Raw genomic sequence first — 26,229 nt, 5'->3', positions numbered from 1 at the left:
TGGTTGTGGCCTAAACTTCTGCAAACTTATTTTACACAAATTAAAAATATTCGAGTGAGGCAGAGTTATATTTTTCCTTTAAACAGAAATGTTCTGCTCTCTGACACTTCAGCCTTTTTCCCAATTTATGGCTGTTTTATCTTTTAAATGACGGCACGTGTGGACATGAACGAGTCAGTGTGTGTGTGTGATAAAGAGGCACTGAGCCTACATCACAGTGAATAACTACATAATTCCTGCGTTTTGCCTCTTTAGAGGGTCATTTCTCTTCAGTCACACAGACTTTGTGACGTATCTTTAGATGACTGTCTTGCAATATATCGATCGTTACTGTGGGCAACATATCGTGATGGTATCGTATCATTAGAGATCCTCAGATTCCCACCTCGAGTCATTAAGATTATTTTCTAGATCAAATCAAACTGTATGTTTCCTGATTTTCACCCGTGATATTAACCAAAGGGTCACACTGTGGCATCTGTTGGAGAAAGGACCCTGAAAATAAACAGGATCTCATTTCTTAAGAAGACAATTAGTTGGAGATTGTTTGTATTTATATCTATTTATATTTGTATCTCAACTACTACTAGAGCTGTAGCCTGCACTCTTATTAATGTTGCTTTGCTAATTAATCATCTCAGCTAATTTCTCTGTTCATTTGTCAGATTGTGGTGCTTAAAGGATGAATTCAGTCATCATCTACTCACCTCCATGCTGACGGAAAGGCAGGCGAAGTTTCATAGTCCACAACACATTTTCTGAGCCTCACAGCAAAACAGAAGTCGTAGTTTTCAAGTCTCCAAAAGTGATTTTGAAAGGACGTTATTTACAGCCTCGACGCACGGTCGAGCATGTGCACCCACTTCAGACGGGGTCTTAACAGCTGCAGTGAAGATTTACGCTTTACAAAGGGTGTAAATAACGTCTTTTCAAATCAGTTTGGGGTCTCAGGGCTTCTGGAGACTTGGATTACGCTGAACAAGACCTATGAAGCCATTTTATGTTTTTCATTTGGATTTTTTTTTAGTTTTAAAACAAGTCTCCAGGTACTTCAGTTGTTCAGGAGAACGCTGCAACGCTGTTTTGCTGCGAAGCTCCAGAAATGTTTTGGGGTTTACGAAAACTTCACCTCACTCTCAGTCAGCACAGGTGTGAGTAGACGATGACTGAATTTAATCTCTGGGTGAACTTTTCCTTTTAATATAAAGTTCCCCCGCTTAGTGTTACAAGTTTAGGCCTCCGCTGCTGCCTGGGAGTTTAAGAAAGAGACGCCAGGATTTACTCCACAACAAAATATAATTTAATGAATTCACTTTTCACTGTGTCGATCACAAATCTATATTGATGTAAAAAAAAGAAAGAAAGAAAGAGAATGATCCAGTGCTCTCCTTTGTCTTAATGTAAGGCATGCAGTCTCCACAGAGCTTTGGACATTGAAAGCTACAGGTCATTACAGTAAGACACACTGACACTCAGCCACAAATACACACAAAAGCGCTCATAGTATCCACTCTTTGTCTCCAGGGGGGCCCAATAAACATTTATTCTTTGCACATACAATGAGAAGAAGTGGGATTCATCACAACACCAAAAGTATAGTAGTTCACAGATAGCAACAGGATACGCTAACACTTCCACTTCGGGCCTTTTTCTACCCTCTCAGCTCGTGAGGAATAAATGTGGTGCGGTGCTGCTGGAATACTTTAATATGTGAGTTACATTGACAGTTACACAAAAAAGGGGGTTAGTAGCAGATTAGCACATTGTGTGAGCGTGTTGCACATAAAATGAGGATGATTTGAACAGCCGTGACTCTTGCATTCAACCCTTATGCAGCGAGCCCTTTTTTTTTGGATCTGGTTTTCTGAACCAGTGGAGCCCGTTAAAAACGAGCTTCATCACTCGGTGAGAAGGACGTCCTTCGTTTGGAAGTTACATTAAAATGCTGCTGTTGTAACTCTCATATAAAAAGTGCTGACATTTTCTTCTGTGTCTATGGTGCAAAAAATCCTAATGACCTCTGGGATTCAAAGTGGCCTCAGCTATATAAATACAATTATATATGTGCCTCCATATAAAAATAAAATTAGCAATACACAAATATTGCACACCTAAGGAGTTTAGATTTATCAGATTACTGACGAGCTACTGCTGAAAATGTACAAACATGGAAATAATAAACCCTCTGGTCGCAGTATAAATAAATATTTAGAGATTCAGTTTTAATTCCCGATGCATGCAGCATGTCTCTCTGGCTGTGGGGGGGGGGAGGGGCCAGGTGGGGCAGAGGTGGAGTCACGGCTGCCAAAGGGAGATGGAGTCGGGCTGTGCGGCGGGTGAAGGACACGGTGGAGCAGCAGATCTGGAGGACAGATGGGGCGGAGCTTCCTCAGTGCTGCTGCGCTTCCAGCTCTCTCTGGCGGCAGCCCACGGCCGTGATGAGGGCGGCCCCCTTGCCGCTGCCGTCCTCGGAGAGCAGGAAGTTGACGTCACATTTCGGGGCGAGTTCCTTTACCGTCTGCTGGAAGATCCGAGAGAAGCTGAGGGTAAAGAGCGACAGGAAGCCGTGGTTAGGAGGCAGCTGAGAAATGAGAGATGCTTTCTAGTACAAGCGTCAGATGCAGCTTTCCCCGAAGCTTCGCAGCCCGGATGAGCATCGACGCAGAGCGAGGAAAATTCATTTAGGGCCTCGTGAAGAGTGATTATAATCATCTGTAGAGCTGCAAAGATTAATCAGTTAGTTGGCAACTATCACATTCATTTCCAGCTGTTTTGATAATCAGTCAGTTTGGGTACAAGTTTTAGGAAGAAAAAGTCTAAATGTTTTGATTCCAGCTTCCTAAAAGTGTCTTTCCTGTTCTGTGACAGTAAACTGAATATTTTTGTGTTGAGACGTTTGAAGACGTTGTCTCGGGCTTTGGGAAACTCTGATGGACATTTTTCACCATTTGAAAGAATCGATTAATCAATAAAATTAAGAAACTTGACAAAATTCAATGCTGCCAAATTCATTAGTTGCAAAAAACACCATCCCGATGAGGTGAGCCCATCATGTCCGAGTGGAGGAATTAATTATTCTCACATTTTGAACATTTTCTTTCATATTAAGGTGTCACAACGTCGTGATATTAGCAATAATGCTGATGAATGAAATGTTCATATTGTAGTTATAACACACACACGCTGTTTATGAGCTCATGTTTACAGACTCACTCTCCTTCTCCTCCCTCAGCTCGTATTTTGAGGGTAATTTATTCAGCATAAAAAGAGACAAAACACACAAACAAAGTTAAAGATGGATTTGATTGCAAGCTTTTCTTTTAAAAAACCTCTAAAGATATCACATGAGCATTGTCATCATGAATTTTTTTGGCCACGATTATCTTGTAGGGAGTCTGCTAGTTAGTCTTTTAGTCTGTATCAGAAATGTTAGAACTAGAAAATAATGTCTGGAAATTGCTTCTTTTGTGAAACTAACATCCCCAAACCCAAAGAGATCAAATGTACAGTGACATGAAAACAGAGACTGTTTATTTGAGGCCATTGAGCTCTAATGAGGAGCCTTTATTATCAGTGTTATGAGCTTTTAGAGGCAGTTTTTAACAATCTAAAATACTCTGCATCTAAAAATGACTCCCTTGCCACTTGAAGTTAGTGCTTTCCTCGCTCCTGAAATGATTAAAACAGTAAAAGAAAAGACACAACCTCTGCAGCCTGATGAAATTCAATATGTACTGTAGTGTTTCCCCCCAAACACGCCCTGTATTATGCTCTCATCCTGTGTCTCTTACTGTGGGTGCAGCTTGTACAGCGTGCCGTCCACGCCCACGGTGATATCCAGGTGGTCCAGTCCTCTGTTCTCACGGATCTTGTCGACCACGGCAGCCATCCCGGCTCCGCAGATCTGAGCGGCGCGGCGGGACACCGTGCCGCACACCTCCTTGACGATGATACTGTCATCACAGGTGCTGTCGAGCCCCAGCTGCTGCAGGATCGCCCTGACCTGCAGCAGCGCCAGACGATCGCTGTGGAGCAGGAGGGGGGAGGAGAGAGCGTGTCAGAGGTCAGCCAGCAGCATGAGAGTCACCGGATACCTCACAGCTGTTCCCAGAGGCTAAGGTAGGCTTAAACAGTGTATAAACTCAAGTCGTCACAGTGCCTGCCCCTCCTCCTCTCATACCTGGGCGTGTTATCCCCCCTGGATGCTACTTTTCTGCAACAGTGCTGCTTAAACATGCGCTTTCATGCAGTTATCTCAATCATACTGCTGTTTCTGTTATATACGTATACATATACATCAGATATTTTACTGCACTCCAACTATTTCTGGTGTTTCAACTTTTTAATTTGTTTTTTTCTTTCTTCCAGGGAACAAGTTTCCATTCATTTCCCCACAGTGTGAAACCAACATGAACCTGCTTACATGAAATTCTGCTAACATCTTTTGCTTATACGCTAAAAATGTAATTAAATTGGAGTGAAATTTAACCACCAAATGGCCCAAAAGGTTGATTTTTACCTTTTAAATATGACACTAGTTTGTAGCAGACAAAATAATGCGTCTTCTGCCTTTTGATAAACAGTTTTGGACGTGATTAGAGGTGGACGATGTGGCCAAAAGAATAATACCACCATCTGTTTAATCACAATCACAATCGCAATGCAAGATTGATATTGCTGTCGTTGCTCGTCGTTTAGAAACAGAAGTAAGAGGACGTAGTTGTCTGTTGCTCTGTCTCTTTAGCTGTTTGTTTCTTTATTTCTTTGTGACATCTTTATAAATACCACAATCTCTGGGATTCGCTTTAAAAGAAGTTAGTGGACGCCTTCAAGATTGATCACGATCAACTCCTGGATTTGAAAAGCCACTGCAACAGCACTTCAGCACTAGTAAACCGTGTTCAGTGATTCATTTACCTCTCTATCTGTGACAGGAACTTTGTTTCGAAGATGCCCCTGGTCTTCAGTGTCTCAGAGATTTGTCCCCGGAAGAGGAAGCCACGCCTGGTCAGATCGATCAAAATCTGCCTGACGATCTCTCCGAGGTACATGCCACTGCACATCTTCTCATATCTGACACGAGTGAGAAGCAGACAGATCTTAGTTACAGGAAACACAACATCTTCTTCAGCTTGTTCAGACATGTTATATGAACTGACAGTGAAGTGTTGAAGATGACTATCAGAGTGTTCATTCCAGCATCTTTACCTTTGTTTGCCCTCGTTGAGCGAGTTCTCGTCCACCGCCTGGTCATACTTCGTCCTGATGTCGTCCAGACAGCCGTTGTCTCCAAACGCCCCCCACTCCATGTTGACACACATACGACCCTCACTTCCGTCCACTATCTCGATGTTCTTCGTCTCTTCCATGTAACAGGCGTTACTTCCTGTCCCTGAAGGACACACAACAACATCCCATCAGTGTCAACAAACCCTGAACTGTGCCTCGTTTTCCAAAAGCTTTCTGTTTTCAAACACACAAAGTCGAGACTTTCTATCACATAGATCACTAGTACCAGACAATATGAACAAAATATAAGAAACTTTAGTTATATAGTGCTTTTATGACAAATGTTACAATGTGCTTATGAACAGAAATAAAATCAGACTGTAGATAAAATAAGAATAAAATGAAATTGATTAAAATCAAGTAAATGGAAACAAAAACAGCATCAATTAAAATGTGTATCAAACATTTACAAAAGCTTACACAAAGTTTTAAAAAGAGATTTAAAAGATGTCAGAGACTTAGTGTGTCTGATAAGGTTGTTGAAAGTATCTATACTATGATACTTTTTCAATACCACATGTTTAAAACAATATTAGATACTCATATTTTATGATATCGAAAGTACTGAAGCTATTATAAAAATGATCTACAATCAGATTCTCAACTCAAGGCTGCACAAATATGAACAATTAAAACAAAGAAAGAAATAATCCTGTTTTATGTGCCTCAGACTTTATTTTCTTTTGCCACTGTACTGAAAGAGGTATCGAGCATCACGGTTTTTATCTTAGTATTGTATCGAAGTTTTAAATTCTGGTATCGTGACAACCTAAAATGGGTGCTCTAATAGCAAAAGAAAAAAGTGTGGTGTGGTACAATAAATATAAAGAAACAGGAGTATGAAGTACAAAATAATCACCTGAAACTTTAATATCGTACGTGTAAATTAAAAAATATCCTTTAAAAAAGTGTGGATGTTCAGCTCACCTGCGATGAGCCCGACCTCACAGGTGGGTTCCTCGTATGCACACGTCATCATCGTCCCCACTGTGTCGTTCACTATGGCGACAACATCCAGCTCAAACTCCTGTGAAAAAACACGACGACAAGAATGTGACTCACAGGTAGAAGAAGATGAAACTACACGTGTGATGTGATGTGGTGTCGTAATTCAAGATTCATGCTTTGTGTTATAATCCAATAAGTAAATGAACAGTAGAGTTCGACTCATGTTACTTTTAGATTATTAGAGTAAAGCTCGATATTGTTTCTGTTTATCTGCAGGCTACAAAACACCTGATGATTCTTTGTATCTAAAGTAAAAGATGTAATTAACAGATGGTATCACTCATGTTTCCAGCACTTCACTCAACAATAAAGCAATGTTAAGTCTGCATTTTGTTGCTGAACAGGTGTGTTGATGGGTGGATTAATGTCAGGCCTGGCAACTTTTCAAACGTCACACGGAGCTCAATGCAGTTCACTCACATTCCTACACAGACTGCAAAATAAAATACACAAGCTGCCAACTTCAGGAGCTCTGCCAAACACACAATACAGAATATGATCCTCGTTATCACTGTGTTTATTCTGAGCTTTAAAATCAGACCCCACACTGCAGACACAGACACACACGCTCCTCCACAATATCTGGAAGTAGGTCTTTTTCCACTTGTTATCAACATGCTACCACTACAATAACCACACACCGATCCAGTCCCCGCGCTGCTTTACCTGCCAATTAATGGTTTACAGTCACTTAATACTTACTGGATTCTCCATCTAAAGGGGTGAAATCAGTATAAGGAACTCAAAAGTGATGACATGAATGAAACAAAACTTCCTGAATACACAAAACAGATGCAATAATAATCAGCACTGTTAAAAAAAGAGTCAAGACAAGGTTGTATAATGAACTCCAGTTGTTTTCTATGATACACACACACCCAAAAAACAAAACATATACCAGCTGGTGAATAAATAATGAAGTCACAAAACTAAACTTTGAGTGTGGAAGCTGTGCCTAAGCCTAAACTGTAGGTTAACACAGTAGACGGTGGTGTCTTCTAAAACTACAGTCCACATCTGTCAGTATGCCAGGAGTAGCATGTAGCCATGTGATGTTTCAGTGCAGGGAACAATTTCATTTGTACACTCGAGCAAAAAATAAAACAGTAGTTTCTGTACATGAAGACAAAACAAACTCGTCCTGCCAAAGGACTTTAGATCTGAAATCCCTTAATCGCATTTCAAAACATTGCTGCAGAGGTCGTTGAAAGCCTGGTAGAGACATCTATCAGCTGTCTGTCAAACCTTTGTGTATGTGTGACGCGTGAGACAACAGTCTGAGCTACAAACAGCACAAACAGACATCAGATGAACTCTTTAGTTAATTTTAACTGAGCAGGGAAATGGCAGATATCGATCTATTGGGTATAAATGGTTGGAGTACATTTAAATATTACCCTTGCTGAAGCAACTACTTTAAAGTTTTTTATTAGAGATGCACCACTCGAGCGTGACCGGTGACGTTGGTTGGTCAGTGTCAGATATATCTGATTCTTGCCTTGCGCCCTCCTATAAGGCCCCCAGCCAGAACTGAAAGAAAAAAACTAAATATTTTATTGCATTTACATAATTTATGTTACGTTCGTAGGTCAGTGTGAGAATCTTTACTGCGTTTTGCCGTCATTTACAGTCTTGGAGCGAACGGGGACGTTACTCAAGTTAACGACAGGCTGTGTTGTGATAAAACATTGTAGCCGACGGTTATGAAATGCACATTTACTTTGAGGATAAGGATCCATTATCTGATCCTGAGCAGCAAATTGTTTATTCCGCTCGTATCCTCCTTCTGTTTTTACCTTTCATAATAAGAGTCCTGTATGTGCCAATATGTCCTGCATAAATACTCAAGAAGGAGCCAAAATTCACTTTGAAATTTTGGTAACAGGCCGTTAAAATAGCGCACGAGGTTTTATTATTAGTAATTTAATAGTCAGTGAGTCGGCAGGTCTGACTTTTAAATAAATCGGATATCCTCCAGGAGAATTGTAATCGGTGCATCTCTAATTTTTACCTCATCCTGACTAAGCCCTGAACTTAATCACACAATTATTCCTGATTATCTTCCTGTGGCAGCGTAAGCATCCCCACAGTATGATTTGATTTGTCAGTTTGCCATTTACCTCTTTCCTCTTGATGGCGTCCCTGAGAAGCTCCACCACATCTTCACCCTCGCAGTCTGTGGCCTTGAAGCCTTTGGTCCAGGTGACGAGGATACCCTGGCAGAGCACACGACAAACAGTACAACACGATTATAATAAGACTCTGATGACTAAAAGGTCACATGCTGCTCATCTTTGGCCACATCCGATGGCCAGCAGAAGAATACTGAACTATAATCTATATTTCAAATACTTTCTACTTTCTAAAGAACATACTGCGTCCAGGCTGGTCTGATGGCAGGGGAAGGAGAAGGTGAAACCCAGCGGCAGTCGAGCGCTTTTCATTCCCATGTAGTCCAGGAAGTCGGAGATGCAGTGCACGATGTGGTCAAAGAGCTGCAAAGAGACATGCAGTGTTTCAGTGTTTGCTGACTGAGACAAAACTGTTTAAATGCTTTTTCTTCCAACGTTGTTTATTGTGGACGGAGCAGAAATAGGACTAAAATCTTTTGTCAGAAATAGGGAAAGCACAGCAGTAAATCTATTTCCGTTTGGAAGGAATGTGAATGATTTCCTCAAACCAAACTGAACAGCGTTACCTCCTCTCCTGTGCCCTGCATCACTTCTATGGGAATGGCGTAGATTTTGTTGTGCATCTCCACCGATCGCCTCTTCCCGCTGCGAATCTTCACCAGAAGCACGCGGAAGTTTGTCCCTCCGAGATCCAGAGCGAGGAAATCTCCGTTCTCTGTGGCGCGAGAAAAGAAAGGCCATGTTCGAAACATCTGCGACTGCAGGAGACATTTACTTCCGGTCGTTTCGGTTTTATTGAAATGCTTAAATAATATGTTATACATAACAATGAAAAAAATGTGATTCACTTGTGCTTACTAAGGTGGGGGAAAGAAGATGATTTTATTTGATGATTAAAGGTGCAATTTTTTTTGTTTTCAAAGGCACAACATCAATTTACATTTGGGGTTATACGAGGGCTGCAGGCTCGGGAATACTAATTGAAAATCGTATTAATTTCATCGGTAAAGGAGATTAGACTGACTTAAAAAAGAAATCAGTGACACAGTTCAAGGTCCAGTTTATAAAACAGCTGATTGTTGAGCCTCATTCCTCGACTCGCCAAGATATTTTGGGGTTGGAAGGTCGGATCGGACACCGACTGTCGATATTTTTGGCGAGTTTGGAACAATCGACTTTCTTACAAATTGGACTTTTAAAGAAAAACGTGTTGCATTTATAATTTGCAAAAGAAAGGAAACTCTACTACTGGGTGGTAGTAGTACTGTAGTAGTACTGTAGTAGTGCAGTAGTAGTACTGTAGTAGTCTTATTAGTAGTGCTGTAGTAGTATTGTAGTAGTGCTGTAGTAGTACTGTAGTAGTGCTGTATTAGTGCTGTAGTAGTACTGTAGTAGTACTGTAGTAGTATTAGTAGTAGTTGCAGGTTGCAGTCACCTGTTCCGTCTGGTGTACTCCGGACGAAGGTGGGCAGCATCTTGACCGTGGCCTCCTTGTGGCTGTCCTTCTTGAGGCCCCTCTCGATTTCCACCCTCATGCGTTTCTTCACTTCTAACAGCTGCGCTTTGCTCAGCCGGAACTCCGCCATCGTCTGCTGAATCTGGCGCGCCTGCTCCGTCAAACGGTACGCCACCGCCGTCACCATGGCTGCGCCTTTCGCACTCCCACTCTCCGACAGCAGGAAGCGGACATCTGAGTCTGGAACCAGGCGACGCACTGTCTTGTGCAGACGGCGGGCGTATCTGTGAAGAGAGAGAGGGAGAGCAGGGGTTTTCAGACAGAGAGGCTTGATGCATGCAACAAAATCTAAAATGTTCATCTTTGTGTGTATTTTAACACCAAATCTTGTTGGACTCATTATCACGACATTAGTCTGGATCACGATATAGTCATGTTGCAATAATCAAAGCAATTATCTCTATTTCAGTGTTGTTTATACATTGAACTTAAATAACATTTTTTTTTAATCACAGTTTCAGAATCAGAATCATTAACTGTGACTACATACAGATCAGATCATCATAATAAGATATAGTTGAAGTAATAGTAGAAGGTATTTTATGAAGTACTCACATAGTTTACAAGTAAATTCACAAATAAGTACAAAAGTACTGGTGTTAACAGATACTTAAAAGTACTCATTATGCATAAAGGCCCATTTCAGAATAAGATACAGTATATTATTTAATTTAATTATTGTTGCCTTCATGTATTTGTCACTTTAATGTTGCATCTGGTTTGTGAATTTCCTCCGAGAGATAAATAAAGTTTTATATTGAGTAAAATCCATAATGTCCCTCTGAGATGTGGTGGAGTTGAAGTAAAAAGTTTTATTAAATGGAAAATACTCAAGTAAAGTAAAAGTACCTTAAAATCCTACTTGAGTATGTACTTGTGAGGTGATTTGGATTCGTTTGGACGTTTTATTTTTAAAAGCTGATTTATGGGAATCTGAAATCTTCCCACTGTCTGCTGCACATCCTCTGTATTCCTCTGAGGATCCTGTTACCACGTTCTGGATTTGATGTTTTTTGTTTTTTTGTGGCAAACATGAATCATCACTGATCTCTCTTCACGTCCTGCTGCTCCTCAAGAATACTCACTGAGGGTGCATCTTGTAGAGAGACCCGTCGATGCCCACGGTGGTGCGGAGGCGTGCGACTCCTTTGTTTTCCTTTAGGCGAGCGAGGATGCCTCCCAGCGTCGCCGCGATTAGATTTGCCGAGCGGAAGGATACGATGGTGCAAACGTGCTGCACGGCCAGACAGTCCTCATCTGAAGGCTCCACGCCGAGCCTCGTCAGGATCTCCATACATTTCTTCAGTCCTTCTTTAGTCCTGAAAATAACAAGAGTTTCTTGTTATTACAGCTGTCATCACTCTTGTTTCAACCACAAAGCACAAACACATTTCCCCTGAAAAAACTCTCTTCACTCACTTTTCAATGGCAGAAACATGTTTAGTCTCAATCTTTCCTTTGGTCAGGAGCTCAGGAGTTATCCGCCCCTCAAAGATCAGCCCCTCTTTGGCCATCTTGACCAGGATGAGCCGAACCAGCTCGCCCATGTACATCCCACTGGCCATCTTCTCAAACCTGAGCGGAGAGACACACAGCAGCACTTTTAGATGTTGTATTAGTCATTCAAAAACCCGCAGGAGAATTAGCATGCTTCAACAAAAGTGATCAGATCCCCAGAAAATCAAACATGCTGCTGTGTTGTTTTAGATTTAACATATTTACTGACATAGCTACATAATTAGGAACATAACTGGTGCATATATGTACACTGGTATACATTTACATGAACATATAAAATGTCTACTACATTTTCAGTGCTGTGTTATTCTGCAGCAATGGACAACACTTACAAAATGGAGGCTGTTTTTTTGCATGTTGAAATTACAACATTTCAAGTAGAGCTGCTGTGATGATGAGTCAATCGATTAGTTGATAGATAATTCTTTGTTTCAGTCTTTTTTCAAGCAAAAATGTCAAATATTTTCTGGTTCTAGCTTCTTAAATTTGAGGATTTGCAGCTTTTCTTTGTCATTTCTGACAGCTAATGAAGAGTCTTTGGAGTCTTGACATTTCATAGACTAAACTTAAAATGATCAGCTGAATGATCAATGAGGAAGACGTTCGTTAGTTGCAGCCCTATATATGATGGCATCATAATGCAAGTACAGCCTTTAAAAGAGGGACAAACTTTTAATTAGGTAATGAAAACCATTGCTGATTGCAGCCTTAATTCCAAGTGTCTTTGTGGTGCTGTATTAATAGCATGTGCTGTATATTTCAAAGTTTGAACAGTCCTCCTTGTTGGGCCGGTTACAGAACTAGAATCCCTGAACCCACATGGAAAATATCTGTTTTGTACTTTAGTTTGAAGGTAACAGTCTCCCCCAGGTTTGTCAGGCAGGACATTTCTCAGAAAGCGTTAATGGATAAAAGTTTGTATTAAACTCTTACAGTTGTTTTCCCGGGTTGATGGAGCCTCTGTCGATCTCACGGTCAAACTCTGTGCGAATGTCCTCTATGGACCCGTTGTCCCCGAAGGCTCCCCACTCGGTGTTGATGCACATCCGCCCTTCGTCTCCTTCCACCATGTCGATGTGACGAAGTTCCTCCATGTAGCAGGCGTTCGTTCCCGTTCCTGAAGGGATGCAGAGCTGCATGACTCCTGTCCTACATCACTGCTCCTCTGTGTATACATACCTTTGGCGCCCCCACATGTAGAGTTCACAGTATGTGTATTTTACTGGAGTATTTCCATTTTATTCAACTTTATACTTCTATACTTCTCAGTTACTTCTACTTTATACTACTCTCAGTGAAAACCACGTCTCTCCAGATGTGTTGATGTTGAATATTTGTGATAAAATAAAAGGATGAATTGTTCCTTTATTTGTCAAAGTGTTCTCCTCTTTCTTCAGTTAAATAAACTCTCTTTGATTAGCCGGAAAATGCATCGTCACAAAGCTGAAAACAGGCTGTTTTACCTGACACCATGAAAAGTTGAGAGCCACGCTACAAACATACGTGTGATGATCTTATTAAACCACCCAACAGTGTGTAAAGCAGTTAAATTGAGCTCAACATTAAACGTCTATCAGTAAAAATGCAACGTACACATTAATGCAGCCATAATATCCATCCAGAAACATTGGATATAATGATAAAACACTGACGGGGAGCTGTACTTTTCATACTTTTAAGTAACTTCTCACTTGTAGTGGAGTATGTTCCTGAGTCTGTTGTGTTTTTTTACCTATGATGATGCCCACTTCACAGCGCTGATCGTCAAATCCGCAGGTCATCATGGTGCCAACTGTGTCGTTCACCACCGCCATGATGTCTGCCTCGTAGTCCTGGAAAAAAAAGAAGATTATTTTTAACTTGAAACCAAATTTAAAAAAACAGTCCTCACTGACAAAAACAAAAATGTTTTGTTTTCTGTGGTTTGGTTGTTCAGTTCACAGAAAAGGAAAAAAAAACTCACCCCTCGTTTCTTGATGGCCTTGCTCAGAAGCTTCACGACATCCATCCCCTCGACACCGCTGGCTTTAAACTTCTTTGTCCAGGTCACTAAGACCGCCTATAAAACAAGTCGTTTTATGAGGCCAGACTTTAAGTTACAGTCGGACGAGCTTGGCAAGTCTGAAACGTCTGTCCATTTAGTATTCCAACCACACAACCAGTCTCACACCACACATTTACTAACGACTCTTCCTGATGGTACTGTGAGTACAATTACAAACGTTGAAAAGTAATCATACAGTCATCCCTTTAACTCCGAGCTAAACAACTCTTTCCTCCAAGTGTTTACCTCATCGAGTTTGGACTGGGCACAGGGGAAGGAGAACGTAAATCCGACAGGAAGCTTTTTGTCCTTGATCTTTTGCTTCTCCATGAAGTCGCCCAGACAGTCTGCGACATGGTCGAAGAGCTGCAGACAGAAAAACCAAATAAATCAATCCATCTTTATTTGCGTAGCGCCAGTTCACAGAGCGGGTCTAGACTTTAACTCCTCGATTATATTTAATGGGATTTAAAAGAGACGTTTTCCTGCAGAGCAACAAACAAATAACACGTCAAAACCTTTGAACAAAATCATAAAACATACATTAAACTCTCATAACTCTTCGATTTTGCTGCACACCTTCAAGTATTTCACAGTAAAAATTCAAAGATGAGTGAAAGTCAGAAGAATAAAATGTTTTATACTTATTTCCCTTCTCATTAATCAGTTGCTAGTTTATTACTCCACTTTCACACTGGTCAAAAAACCCACAAACACCTGCTAACATCTGGCTTTTGTTTTCACTGTGAACGTGTCAGTGTACTCTGCAGTTGTATTTAATATCTCCACCTCGGATCGGTTGTAATGTGATTACAACACCCGGGTTACATCCTAACATTTGCCACTCTTCAGGCGCGATGCTGTGACGTGAGTTGAAGTTAAGGACGGTGGTTGAGTTCGATAGAGAGACTAAAGTTAAAGATATTTTAAAAGTTTCTTCCTCGACTTTTAGCTGCCTGATTTATACTGAGCATGTGCAACTGTCAACAGAGATGAGAGAATAAGCAAGATGTCTCACTCCTTGAAAAAAACAATGTGTCTAACCCTGAAAATAAACACATAAAGCAACTTGTTGGCAACGTGAAAAGAGTTAATCAGCAATTTTTGGTGAATTTACCCGGGTTAAATATCCTGCATATACACGGTAATTTCAGTGTATAATATAATGTATAGTGTATCATAAATTGCCTCCTTGTCCTTGTTCAGTCTTAATTTAACAGTTTTAGAGAGGTGATTTACCTTGATGGTAATTTTTGAAAGACTGTAGTTTGTGGAAATGTATTTCATTACACTGAGAGATCGTCTGTCGATCTCATATGATTTGAGGAGCACTAAACATCAATCAACATCCATAAGATAAGGCATTAGACCAATGTTGCAGTCTCCAAAATGTCCATAAATTAAACCAAAACCTCTCGAAAACACTTGAATACACTATAATATTTTAACTTTTGTGAGGTTGGGATTTTTTGCATTCATTTTAGCTCGGTGTACCTAATAAACTGGTAACTGACCAGATCATTCTCCATTAACACAAACTCCTTTTGTTAACAGACGTGTTCATGTAGCGCTTTACATTTTTTGGGGGCCAGCTGTCCCGGTGACATTTCATTAAACAGCATCTGTCTCTGCTCTGTCTGTCTGTCTGTGTAAGTCATGCTCTGATCCAATCACACGGCCTCAGACAGTCGCTCATGTTTTGGTTATCATGTTACAGCCCGACCGCCAGCTGTTCTACAGGTTCACTGAAGGTCAGCGTGGGTTCTGACGTCACTCGCGTTGCACTCGGCGTTATTTAGGAGGTCATTTTACACATATTAACCCTCTACGTGACCTTGAATACTACTGTGCTCTGTGTGGAGGGCAACACACAGACATTTATTATTTTGAAGGGAAACAGTTGAATGTCTGGACTGCGTCATGCCGTATTATATAATAAAGTATTTGTTGATGTTAGGGATAATCTGGTGCATGTTTTTACAGACACACAGCCAGTACCAGGGTCTGTTTAGGAAATACCCAGACCGGCAAACTAGAGCTGCAACTAACTGTTATTGTCATTGTCGATTGTGAAGTAAAGTTAGTTGTTGGGTCTCTAAAATCTTCAGTCAGTGTTTCCTAAAGTCCAAGATGACGTCTTCAAATGTCTTGTTTCGTCCACAACCACAAAGACATTCAGTTTACTGTCATAGAGGAGCAAAGAAACCAGAAAATATTCAGACTTTTTTAAAAAAATACTCAAACTGACGAATCAATTATTAAAATAGTTGTCGATTAATTTAAAAGTTGACATCTAATGGATTAATCCTTGCAGCTCTAGGTTGGACCCGAATTTTTCACAACTAACTATTTCAATATAGTCGATATTTGTGTTTACCCGTGACCCGCTGCCGTGGATGATGTCATCAGGGGTGTCATAGACCTGGCTCTCCATCTGGACCGGCTGCTTCTTGTCCTGCGTCACTTTGACGCGCAGGATCCGAAAGTTGGACCCTCCGAGATCCAGAGCGATGAAGTCCCCCTTTTCTGTTAAAATAAGAAAAAAGATAAACGTTGATATGCTAACCTCTGACACTGTTTTTTAACATTTGGATATCGATATATCGTGACAAGACAAAAGTGTTGTCTTATCCTTGTTCTAGTACTTGCCTTTGCCCACTTAGTCATTATATCCACAATACTGATGATTATTTATCAAAAATCTCATTGTGTTCATATTGTCATAATTGATTTTGTCGCTAAATCCGAACATTTATGAGACACTTTTGAGGAGATGTTAACTTTGAGAGAGCCAAGACAAACATCCATGTTTTAGATACATGACACAGAGTTTAAAGGTGTTTTCTGATATTTGGAAATTTTTTAAATTACTTAAATTGAACATGAGTGAGTTTGTTTGTTTGTTTGTTTGTTTTTTACCATGGGAATCTTTTCAGGACCACAGATTTGCTCAGGTCGGCTCTGATGTTAGGATTTTATAACTCTTTCATCCTCTATTACAGCTCGCAGGAGGTATTTCTACTGCTGCCGAGTCGTTCATCATTTTCCAAACTTAAATGAAACCACAAGGTGTTTTCTTAAGGACCTTTTATAAACTCTGGCATGAGCAGTGCTTCTTGATATGCAGATGATGGCAGCTTGTCTGTAGAATAACGCCCACCTGAACCCTTCAGACACTGACAGTCTGGAAAGCGAAGTCCCCTTTTAACAAAATACACACAAACAAATAAAATGACCTCGTTTACAGATGAACTTTAGTGAACCAGGTGTTGAGGTAGAGACCCACTGCAGGCGAGAGAGGAGCTTTCTCATCGCATTATATTTAAAGCTGCTTTCATTTAATTTATTCCAAAATAAAAACACTACCTGTTTCTCATTACTTTCAAACCACATGCTCTAAAATGTCCCTGATGTGTAAGATGATGAAGGAAGATGTTCCTTCATTTCAGTCATGAAAGAGTGCCGCAGCCGTGAGAGAGCTTCTTAAGTTGGATTAAAATAATTAATTTATCTGATTCTGATACAGTTACAGTCAAAGAGTGGAGGAGGATTAAGTGTCTGGCAGCTGATCACATGATAGTGTGTGGATGTACAGATCAGACCTGTAACCTTTCAGTGAGAAAGAAAACATCCAGGACATCCAGCCTCAAAACAATGTTCTTCATTTATAGCCTCCATGACTCGTGTTTGTTTGTCTCTTTGACCGGACTGGAATGAGATGTGACCGGGCCTGACATGTAGAAGTGTTACTGACCTGCTGCAGAGCATGTGTCCGTTTAATAGCCACAGTCACACTATAACCTCAGTGCTGATATGTGAGAGCCGCTATTTGGTTTCTATACATAAACCAAGAAGTAGCAGCATAGATTGTGTTTTTTATAATTAAGCTTATCGAGCCAAGTGCCGAACAAAGATTATTCTATTTATTTAAATCAAGACCTGTCAGGTATAAACTATTGTAAGTATCCACAAGAAGAGAAAGCACTGCTGGTTATAATACTGCCAACAAACCCAGAGGTTTACTCAAGAGATACAATCCTCCAGACTTGGAGCCAGCAGCCATGTACAACTCAGTCCGGCTTCAGGCTTGTGAACTTTGTTGGCTGAATCTGAGCTTTAAAAAAACATATATAATGAAGAATCCTCCCTCCTGTAGTGTGACGTCATCGCCTCCTATAGCACAGATTGATTCATTGTGGGGAAGAAAGCGAACTTGGTTTCACTTCGCTGAGCTTTTGCGTGCTAAGAGATGTGATCAATGGACATGAACCAAGATTACTTTGGAGGCGATTCCATCAACAGATTGTGACAGACAGATTCCTTCTGCTGGAATATTTTCATAAACTATAGCTGCATTCGACTAAGTGGGATTTTCTTAGGTTTTGGCCTGAGGGCCCGGACACACCAAACCTACAGTAAAGGAATAGCAGACTGTTGCTTCGCCTCACGTCGCCAGTGTCTCGGCCAAAATGCCGCAGTTGAACACAAAGTCTACAGCCAACTAGTTTGTATCTTCTGCGCCTGTGTGAGAGGAAATAACTCTCCATACCACCAGGTGGTGGTGGTCTGTATTCATCATTCAAAAAGGGAAATCAGATGACTCAGGACTGCAAATCGTTGTTACAGAGAGCTGCAGTCACGCCCCCAAGGGCTCTTATTTCAGAAAAACTTAGTGAATGAAGAGAGATAAAGCCACTTCTAACCATGAATATGTCTGATATAAAGTTGCAGATGGACCTAACGTTGTCAGCCACTGGTCTTTTAGCTTCCCCTTTCTTTTTCTGTTTCTTTTTTTGGCACGGGCTCTGCTGCGATTCAACAGAGACGTAGGAAAAGGCGCCGACAGTGCAAACTCCATCCTCTGAAACCGACTGTGAGATGTGGTTGAAAGCTCTTGAAAAAAGCTAGTAAATGGACCTTGAGTGAAGATATTTTTTGTTTTCTCCACCATTAATGCACATATATGTTTTTTTATTGGATTCTCAGTTGATGTTTTCCAGACAGAAATGTCACAGCAGACACTAAACTCTGAGATTTCTGCTGGTTTGGTCAAACAAAATATGAAATATTACGATGAGCTGGTCTTTCCTCGTTTTTATCTCAGTTAACTTGTAGCCTAATCTTATTACGCAGTAAGGATTACTCTGAACTGACATCATTAGAGCTCAGCTGTGATTTCACTGACTCGTTTTCCTTTGATACACAGAAAGTCTGTCTGGAGGGACGAAGTTAACTGTTAATGAAAGGTCCTTCCTGATAACCTCGTCCTCCCCGTCCTGTCCGTCACTGCTGCACCAGGCTTTTAAGTGTTTATCAGTTTGCCATAACTTGAACTCTGCCCTTTGCTTGATCCCTCCAGCTTCGTGTAGCTGTTGAAACCTGAGGCTATTTATAATGTGAGAGAAGGCAGAAGACGGCCAGCGTTCTCTCTCTGCAGGCCTTGTTCGGGGCCACAGAATATCTGACAGCCGCTCTGTGTTATTTCTGTGTGCCGGAGCTGTTTACCAACGAGGACAAGCCAAACCAAACCGAGCCGAGCCGAGCCAGACAGCAACAGACTCAGTATGAGGAGACTTGAAACTATGAGCTGTTCAGATGAGCCGTTTACTGAGGAGTGCTTTAGTGTCGAGGACATTTAGCTCGCTATAAAATATCCTGTCGTTTGATGTAATCTCTAATCTGATTATGAAAAACATTTCATATCATTAATGTTGACATTATTACAGACTCCTCATCCAATGACAGTATACAGTATGTGTCTGTAACAGAGGTGGGACGAAGTGCTTCAGTAGATTTCTCAGGTATCTGTACTTTATTTGAGTCAGAGACAACTTTTGACTTCTCCTCTCTACACCTGAACATGAATATCTGAACTTTCTCCTCCTCACATTTTCAAAACAGGCTCGTTACTTTAGTTTGATGCATTTGAGGGGAAATATGGATTATTTTTATTTGGCGTCATCGCACGCTGCCTTCAATCATAAGACTGATTTCAACCATCATCGTGTAGAGAAACAAAGACGTAAGAAGACGTGAACAGACAGAGAGAGAGGCTGGAATGGCGAGAAAAGGCGTGTTAGTGTCTCGTATCTGCAGAGAGTTTCTTATTTTCTCACTTTGTTGCTGCTCGGGACGCTTTACCAACCGAACATGTGGTGCGTTCAGGAACAGCTGGGACAAATCCTACTGATTCTACCTTTAACTTTAATAGTCTTTGAATTACATTAATATGATGTGAGCTTCAGTTAGCTTTGACCACAAATGTCCTTCAGAGGGAGACTTTTTACTCTGATACTCTGAGAGTACATTTCAGAGCCTGTACTCTATTACTTTTACTGGAGTAAAGAAGTTGAATCAGTACTTCTACTTTTACCAGAGTCTGTTTTTACACAAGTATCTGAACTTCTGCTGGAGGAAACAACGTGTTTCTGTCTGATCTGTGATATTTAGATTCTCACTTATCCGCTGTTTTAACGTTAAATTACTTTTTGCATATTGTGAGCCTCAATCAGAGGATCATGAGAGTTGATCATGAAGGTTTTGATGGATTATTTGATTATACAAACCTATGGATCATTAAATTGACTCTGACATTAAGAGGCTTTTCATCTGACGCTGTTGGCTGCATGTTACCAGATGAATACAGGGTGTCATCGGTCCTGTTGAACTGTTTGGCCCCGAGTCTAAAACAATAGTTGATCTACTGAGTCCAAATCCAGAGCGCAACACAAAGAGGCTTATGTCACAGAACAGGCCTGATGGTTTTTTTACCACATCAGCACATTGTTTATAGACCGATAGAAACAGGATACCTGCTTTAACACGCTTACAGTATAGATCATGGGTTCTCAGACTGGAGCGGGTTGGGCCCCCCTCGGGAGCCCCTGCAGGTCGTGCTGACCTTCATGACACTAAAATTCGGCTCGGATCCTTTTTTACTATCGCTTTCACAACACAAAATTACTTGTTACAGACAATTTACAGTTAAATAGTCCTTGAAAATTAACATAATCTGATATATTTTTATTTTTTACAAGATATTAGCTTGCGGAAAGATAATTATCTTGTGCAAAAAAATTAATCTTGAGTGCACAAGATGATTTACTTGTGAGCACAAGATTAAAATAATAATAATAATAATGATAATAATAATAATAATCTTTCGGGACTTTAGGCGCTTCGTAAAATGTTCATGACGTAGTGGAAAAGTACTTTAAGCTGGAGTTTAGGACGTTACATAAATGAACATACGTTGCTGGCAAACGTCCTGAGCACCCGTCGACAGTGTTTGTGTAATTGCTCTCACTGCCAGAAGGGGGAGACAAAATGCTCTGCTGCTGGTTTAAAACTATTTGCTTTTGTAAACTTCATTTAATGTCAATTATTCAGTATTTTGTGCTTCTTCCTGAAGACAAACCACCACATAATATGTCATCTGCTTCCACCTCGGTAATCAGATCTGCGATCTCACTCTCAGTGGAGTTTTGTTTGTTTTGCAGCCCGACTGGCCGTTGTTGATTGGACAAGAGGTGACAGAAGGGGCGTATTTGTAGTCATTGCATGGTCATTTATTGGAGGAGACAAGGCGTGCTGCAGCGCTCAATTTCACATTAATAAGGAGGTATAAAGAAAAGGTGTGCAGGATACGGCGTACACACGGTTTTATACATGTGGGAACTTCTGTACTTTACGTCTTTTATGCGTGAGGCGCCTGGTTATTTCAGTGTATTCAACGAAAGCCATGTTCTTTCTTTTTAAAGGTGCTACTGACGCCTCGGGTTGGTGGCCGGCCTGACCTACGGTACCAGCCAAAAGCGCCAGTATCAGCTTTCTTTCCCCAGAATCCCTTTTATGCATGAACATTAATTAAATATAATTAAATACAATTAAAGTTTTTTGTACTTTAAAGCTGTTATTTGCTGACTCACTGAGCTTATTCTGCCGAGTGACACACCAGAGTTTCCTTCAGTTGCAGGAAACCAGGAACTAGTGTTGTAGGAGTGGCCGGCAATTCAGCGTTTAGCTAATATTTAACTTCCAGCTGAATATTTCAAACAGACCTCCATGACCTCCAGTAAATACCTGACAGAACAAAGAGAGGTAGCAGCCACAGATCAAGTTTTCCTTTAAGAAGCACAACATAATAAAGCTTCTCTCCTTGATTTTGCTTTACAGAGTCTCCAAATCCACAGATTTTACTCTCAGCTCAGTATTTGCAACGTTTTGAATCTATGAGAGGTGTTTAAACACACACGTAGCCATCACAATGATCTGTTTTCATGTAAACTGTACCTGATCCATCGGGGATGGACCTGACGAAGGTGGGCAGCATCTTGAGGGTGGCGGTGGGGTTGGTGTCACGGCTGAGCCCGCTCTCCATTTCCCTCCGGAACCGGCCCATGATGTCCTTGACGGTGTCATCGGACAAACGCATGGAGTACAGGTACTTATCAATCTGAGGAAACAAGCACAGGACAACGAACACAGGCTGTCAGGGAGAATTCAAATTGGGGCAAATTATTAAAAACAAGTAACAAGACGGTTATTTTCATTGTTGATTGACCTGTTGATTATTTTTTTGATTAATCAATTAGTTGTTTGATCTATAAAGTGTCAGAAAATGGAGAAAAATGTTGATCAGTGATCACCAAAGCCTAAGATGACGTCCTCAAATGTCTTGTTTTGTCCACAACCCAAAAAATATTCAGTTTACTGTCATAGAGGAGGAAAAAGAAAGCAGAAAATATTCACATTTAAGAAGCTGGAATCAGAAATATGAGGTTTTCTTTCTTAACAATTACCCAATTTCTCTATAATCAAAACACTTGGCATTTAATTTAATAGTCGACAACTGATCAATTAATCGAGTAATTGTAAAGGAGATAAATCAGTGTGCATGGGTTATATTAGAGGTTTCAGATTTAAACATTTAACACAGGATATCCTTTATTTCCTGTTTGTCATCATGGTATAAACACTGTAACGCACTGTGATGTGTCCATGTTGTTCGCCTCCACTTCATTCATTACTTTCCTCTGTAAGGACACGTCAGATTGTGTTACAGCTAATTTAACTAATTGCATGTTGGGAGGTTTGTGTTCTGAGGCTGAATGGCTGCTAAAAAAAAGTCAATAGATTGATTCACTTAACACAAAGAGCCACATATAGTGAGAGGCAGCCTGAAACAGGACACCTCGGCTCCCCCGGACCAAAACACTGTTGTAGAAACATGTTAAACTGGAACAAAGATGGCAAAACAACTGTGCACTTATAACAGAGATGCAAGAGTTAACTGATTAGTTTTGAACTATTGAATTAATTGCCAACTATTTTAATGGTCGATCTTTTGGTTTAAGTCATTTTTTGACGAAATGAAAGGTCAAACTTCTGATTCCAGCTTCTTAAATGTGATTAATGTTCCGGTTTCTTTTCTCCTCGACGACAGTAAACTGAATATCTTTGGGTTGCAGACAAAACTAAACATTTGAGTCAGTCATTTTGGCTTTAATGTGATTAGTTTTAACTGCATGATGACGTCATCGTGACTAAGAACCCTGTACTGACTTTTACGACACAAAATAACTTGTTGCAGACAATTTAAAGTTAAAGAGTCCTTGAAAATCCCCGTAATCTAAACAGAACGGCCGGAAAAGAGAATTATCTTGTGCACAAAATGAATCTTTCTTTGGGAAACACAGACAGACAATTTCTTTTTACCATCTTCTGACATTTTATGGAACAAACAACTAATTGAAGGGAATATGCAACGGATTAATCGTCAATGAATATAATCATTAGTGGCATCCCTTCTTTCAGTACGTCTCATGCCCTTCGTAAAACACTCTTATCAATCGATGCTGCAACATATTAATGAGTTTGTTTAAAATGGCAACATTGTTTAGTTTAATTAATGCATCTAATTAATGGGCCGTTTGTCTGCTGTGTACATTCACTGTTCTTATACTCTTATGTAATCACACTGGGCCAATGTCATGCAGCACACCACAGTTCAGAAATCCATTCTGTGCCATGAAACACAGTCCACACGTTTGTGTGTCAGCGGGCTGCTCAGTGTGGCGTCACTATTATTAGCCTCAGATACATGTGAAGTAGAGTAACGACTACAGTACGACACGACATCCAGGAAATCACAGGAGACGAATCACTGCTCGATGTATTCCTGTCTGTCACTGTCAATGTGTCATGTGATCATGTGTCCTTTAAACTGACAAGAAAAACAATATCACATAAATTCTGTATCTCCTTCTTCAACCTAAGACGCCCTGTTATTTATTTATGTATTTATTTATTTTTATCATCATGTTTAAAAGATGCAATGTGCCGTGTAAAAAAAAAAAAGGCCAACACTATCCCAGCACTAAGTCGTGACCACTAGCTGCACGGCTAACTGAGCTAACTAGCTATTCCAACATTGAGTATTATTTTTTCCCCCCTAAATTTAGCCAGGCTAGTTTATTTTCTTGGAATATGTTTCTTTCTTTATAATGATGCTAATTCTCCTTTTCTTTTTACTGTTATAACTCTCCCATTTTTTATTTTTTTATTTATTTACCTTCTATATTTCTTAATATGCTCTGCATTGTACCATTCACATCCAGAATACAGTTTTATAACTTCCTTCCTTTTAACTTATCACGTTTTAACAAGAAACCTTTATTGATCCGATTTATTTTGTCATTACATAAAAACATTTCATGCTATAACGTGATAATTTATTGCTGTAACGTGAAACGTGACATGAAAACATGAGACGTTTCCTGTTATAACAGGATAAAAATAGTATTTTGCAAGAAAAGTCTCTTGTTAAATGTGGTAAGTTTGTTTGATTTATAACATTAATAACGTGAAAATGTCGTTATTATGTCGTAAGCATCTTGTTATAACTGTTAACCTTTTACTTTATAACAGTAGATATACATTGCTTTTACTTTTGATACTTAAGTACAATTATTGCTGGAAAATTGCAGAGGTCATGGCAAAAGTCAAAGTCAAAAGTATCATTTAAAAGTAATATTTTACATATATTTAAACTTATCACATTATTAGATCCGATATTTATCGTTTTTCTGAAATAATAATAATAATAATTTAAAACGGCGATACTTCAGCTCTGATGCAGCATCCCATCTGCAAAGTAACTAGTAACTAAATGTAGTGGAGTAAAAGTGCAGTATTTGCCTCTATAATGTGGTGGAGTGGAGGTATAAAGTAGCAGAAAATGCAAATACTCAAGTAAATTGTACTTAAGTACAGCACTTGACTAAATGTAGTTAGTTACCTTCCATCACCAAGTATATAGATACATGTATAATGTACTTGTACTTTTGATACTCAGCTACATGTATTGCCAGACAGTTACTTTTGAAAATGAAGTTGATATCAGATACTTTAAAGACTCAGTAACTGTTATAGAAGTTAAAGTAGTACTTTTATTCAACTTTGACTGTTGGGTACTTGTTACAGGATGCACATGGTTGGATAACTCTCATCCTTTTATGGCTTCGCCTCCACAGACGCACTGTTGTAATTCCACTAACCTACTTCAGCAGCTTTGGCACGTGCGTCTACTGCACTGTGACATCACGCATGACATCATCAATCTCCCCCGGCATCTCATTTAACTGCCCCTCCTGGGAAACATCCCACCCACCGGCTTAATGTCGTTTAGATGAACCAGAGCTCAGATTTCACTGATGGTGACATGTGTGAGTTTGTGTCTTCGCCAGAGGTAACAAGAGAATAAGTGAGCAGACAAGAGGGAAACCAAGATAGAAAAGGGTCATGAATGAAAGTGAGGATCAGTGAGTGGAGAAAGCAGCCAGGGGAGGGAGGAGATCGTACAGCTCACGACTTTATTTCCCAGCAGCCCCCTCACAGACACCTGTCTGCTTCAGACGCCCTGGCAACTGACGCTCCGGAAACACTCGATAACGAGGGTCTGTCCGTCTGTCTGCAGCTCAGCACCACCACCACCACCATCACTGACCACAGCCCCTCTCAAGGACATCCATGTCAAACACTGCTAACCCCTGAATAAACTAGAACACAGCCAAATCTAAACTGGAATTCATCATGGCCTCCGTCTCCTCTACTTCCCAAAATGCTGCATCCTCCTCCTCTCCCAGCCCTGATACGCCCCACAGGCTCACCGCTGACATGCAGCTACCGTTAACCGGCGTCTGTGCCTGCTGTCACGTCACACGGCTCCAGTACCAACACGAGAGCAGCTCTGTGGCAGTTTAAAAGCTGCTTTTTCACTCACCTTTTTGAGTTGATCATCCTTCAACTCGGTGAAGTAGTAGGCCAGAAGCTGAGCTGCTATCATCCTGCCTGCACGTCCGCCAGGAGCTGTCAGCAACTAGGAGCTGGTTTACAGAGAGAGTAGAGAAGAGGAGGGGAAGGAAGGCTGGTTCGTTCTCTCCTGTCCCCCCACGCTGATCCCTCTTTATCCTGGAGTGGAGGAAGAGGCCGGCCTGGAGCTGAGCACCGTGGCGAGGCAAGGTTAAAAGGGGGGAGAAAAAAAAAAGTCTGGTGAAACAGGAGTGCAGCAGTGGCCGTGCCTGCTAGTCTGCGACAGGCACACACTTACAACCACACACACGCACACACACACACTTCAACACACACACGCACACAGAGGCTGGGTTTGACTGTGTCTCCTCCCTCTGAGCTGCTAGCTCCCTGTTAGCTCTGGGGAGATG

The 26,229-nt window shown here is 40.6% G+C and overlaps 2 protein-coding genes across 2 annotated transcripts in view; one reads left to right on the top strand and one right to left on the bottom strand.

Moving 5' to 3' along the window:
* Positions 1-1,283: 1,283 nt before the first annotated feature.
* Positions 1,284-26,229, bottom strand: LOC140993438 (hexokinase-1). Its single transcript, XM_073462872.1, has 18 exons — positions 25,791-26,229; positions 21,800-21,962; positions 15,885-16,033; positions 13,754-13,873; positions 13,427-13,522; positions 13,196-13,295; positions 12,397-12,580; positions 11,365-11,520; positions 11,031-11,264; positions 9,865-10,169; positions 8,996-9,144; positions 8,673-8,792; positions 8,418-8,513; positions 6,217-6,316; positions 5,209-5,392; positions 4,918-5,073; positions 3,792-4,025; positions 1,284-2,540 (listed from the first exon to the last, which is right to left on the bottom strand). Exons 1-18 carry the CDS (start codon positions 25,851-25,853, stop codon positions 2,390-2,392), a joined length of 2,760 nt encoding a protein of 919 aa, XP_073318973.1. The 5' UTR covers positions 25,854-26,229; the 3' UTR covers positions 1,284-2,389.
* myom2a (myomesin 2a) overlaps positions 4,934-26,229 on the top strand; it is a 57,521-nt gene continuing 36,225 nt past the window's right edge. Inside the window, exons 1-2 of the mRNA XM_073462860.1 lie at positions 4,934-5,045; positions 21,829-21,950. The gene's annotated coding sequence lies outside the window, so the exon portion shown is untranslated. The remainder of the gene's footprint in view (positions 5,046-21,828; positions 21,951-26,229) is intronic.

This window comes from Pagrus major, chromosome 1 (genome assembly GCF_040436345.1).
Source record: "Pagrus major chromosome 1, Pma_NU_1.0".
NCBI classification, from domain to species: domain Eukaryota; kingdom Metazoa; phylum Chordata; class Actinopteri; order Spariformes; family Sparidae; genus Pagrus; species Pagrus major.
This window is presented reverse-complemented; position numbering and strand designations above follow the sequence as displayed.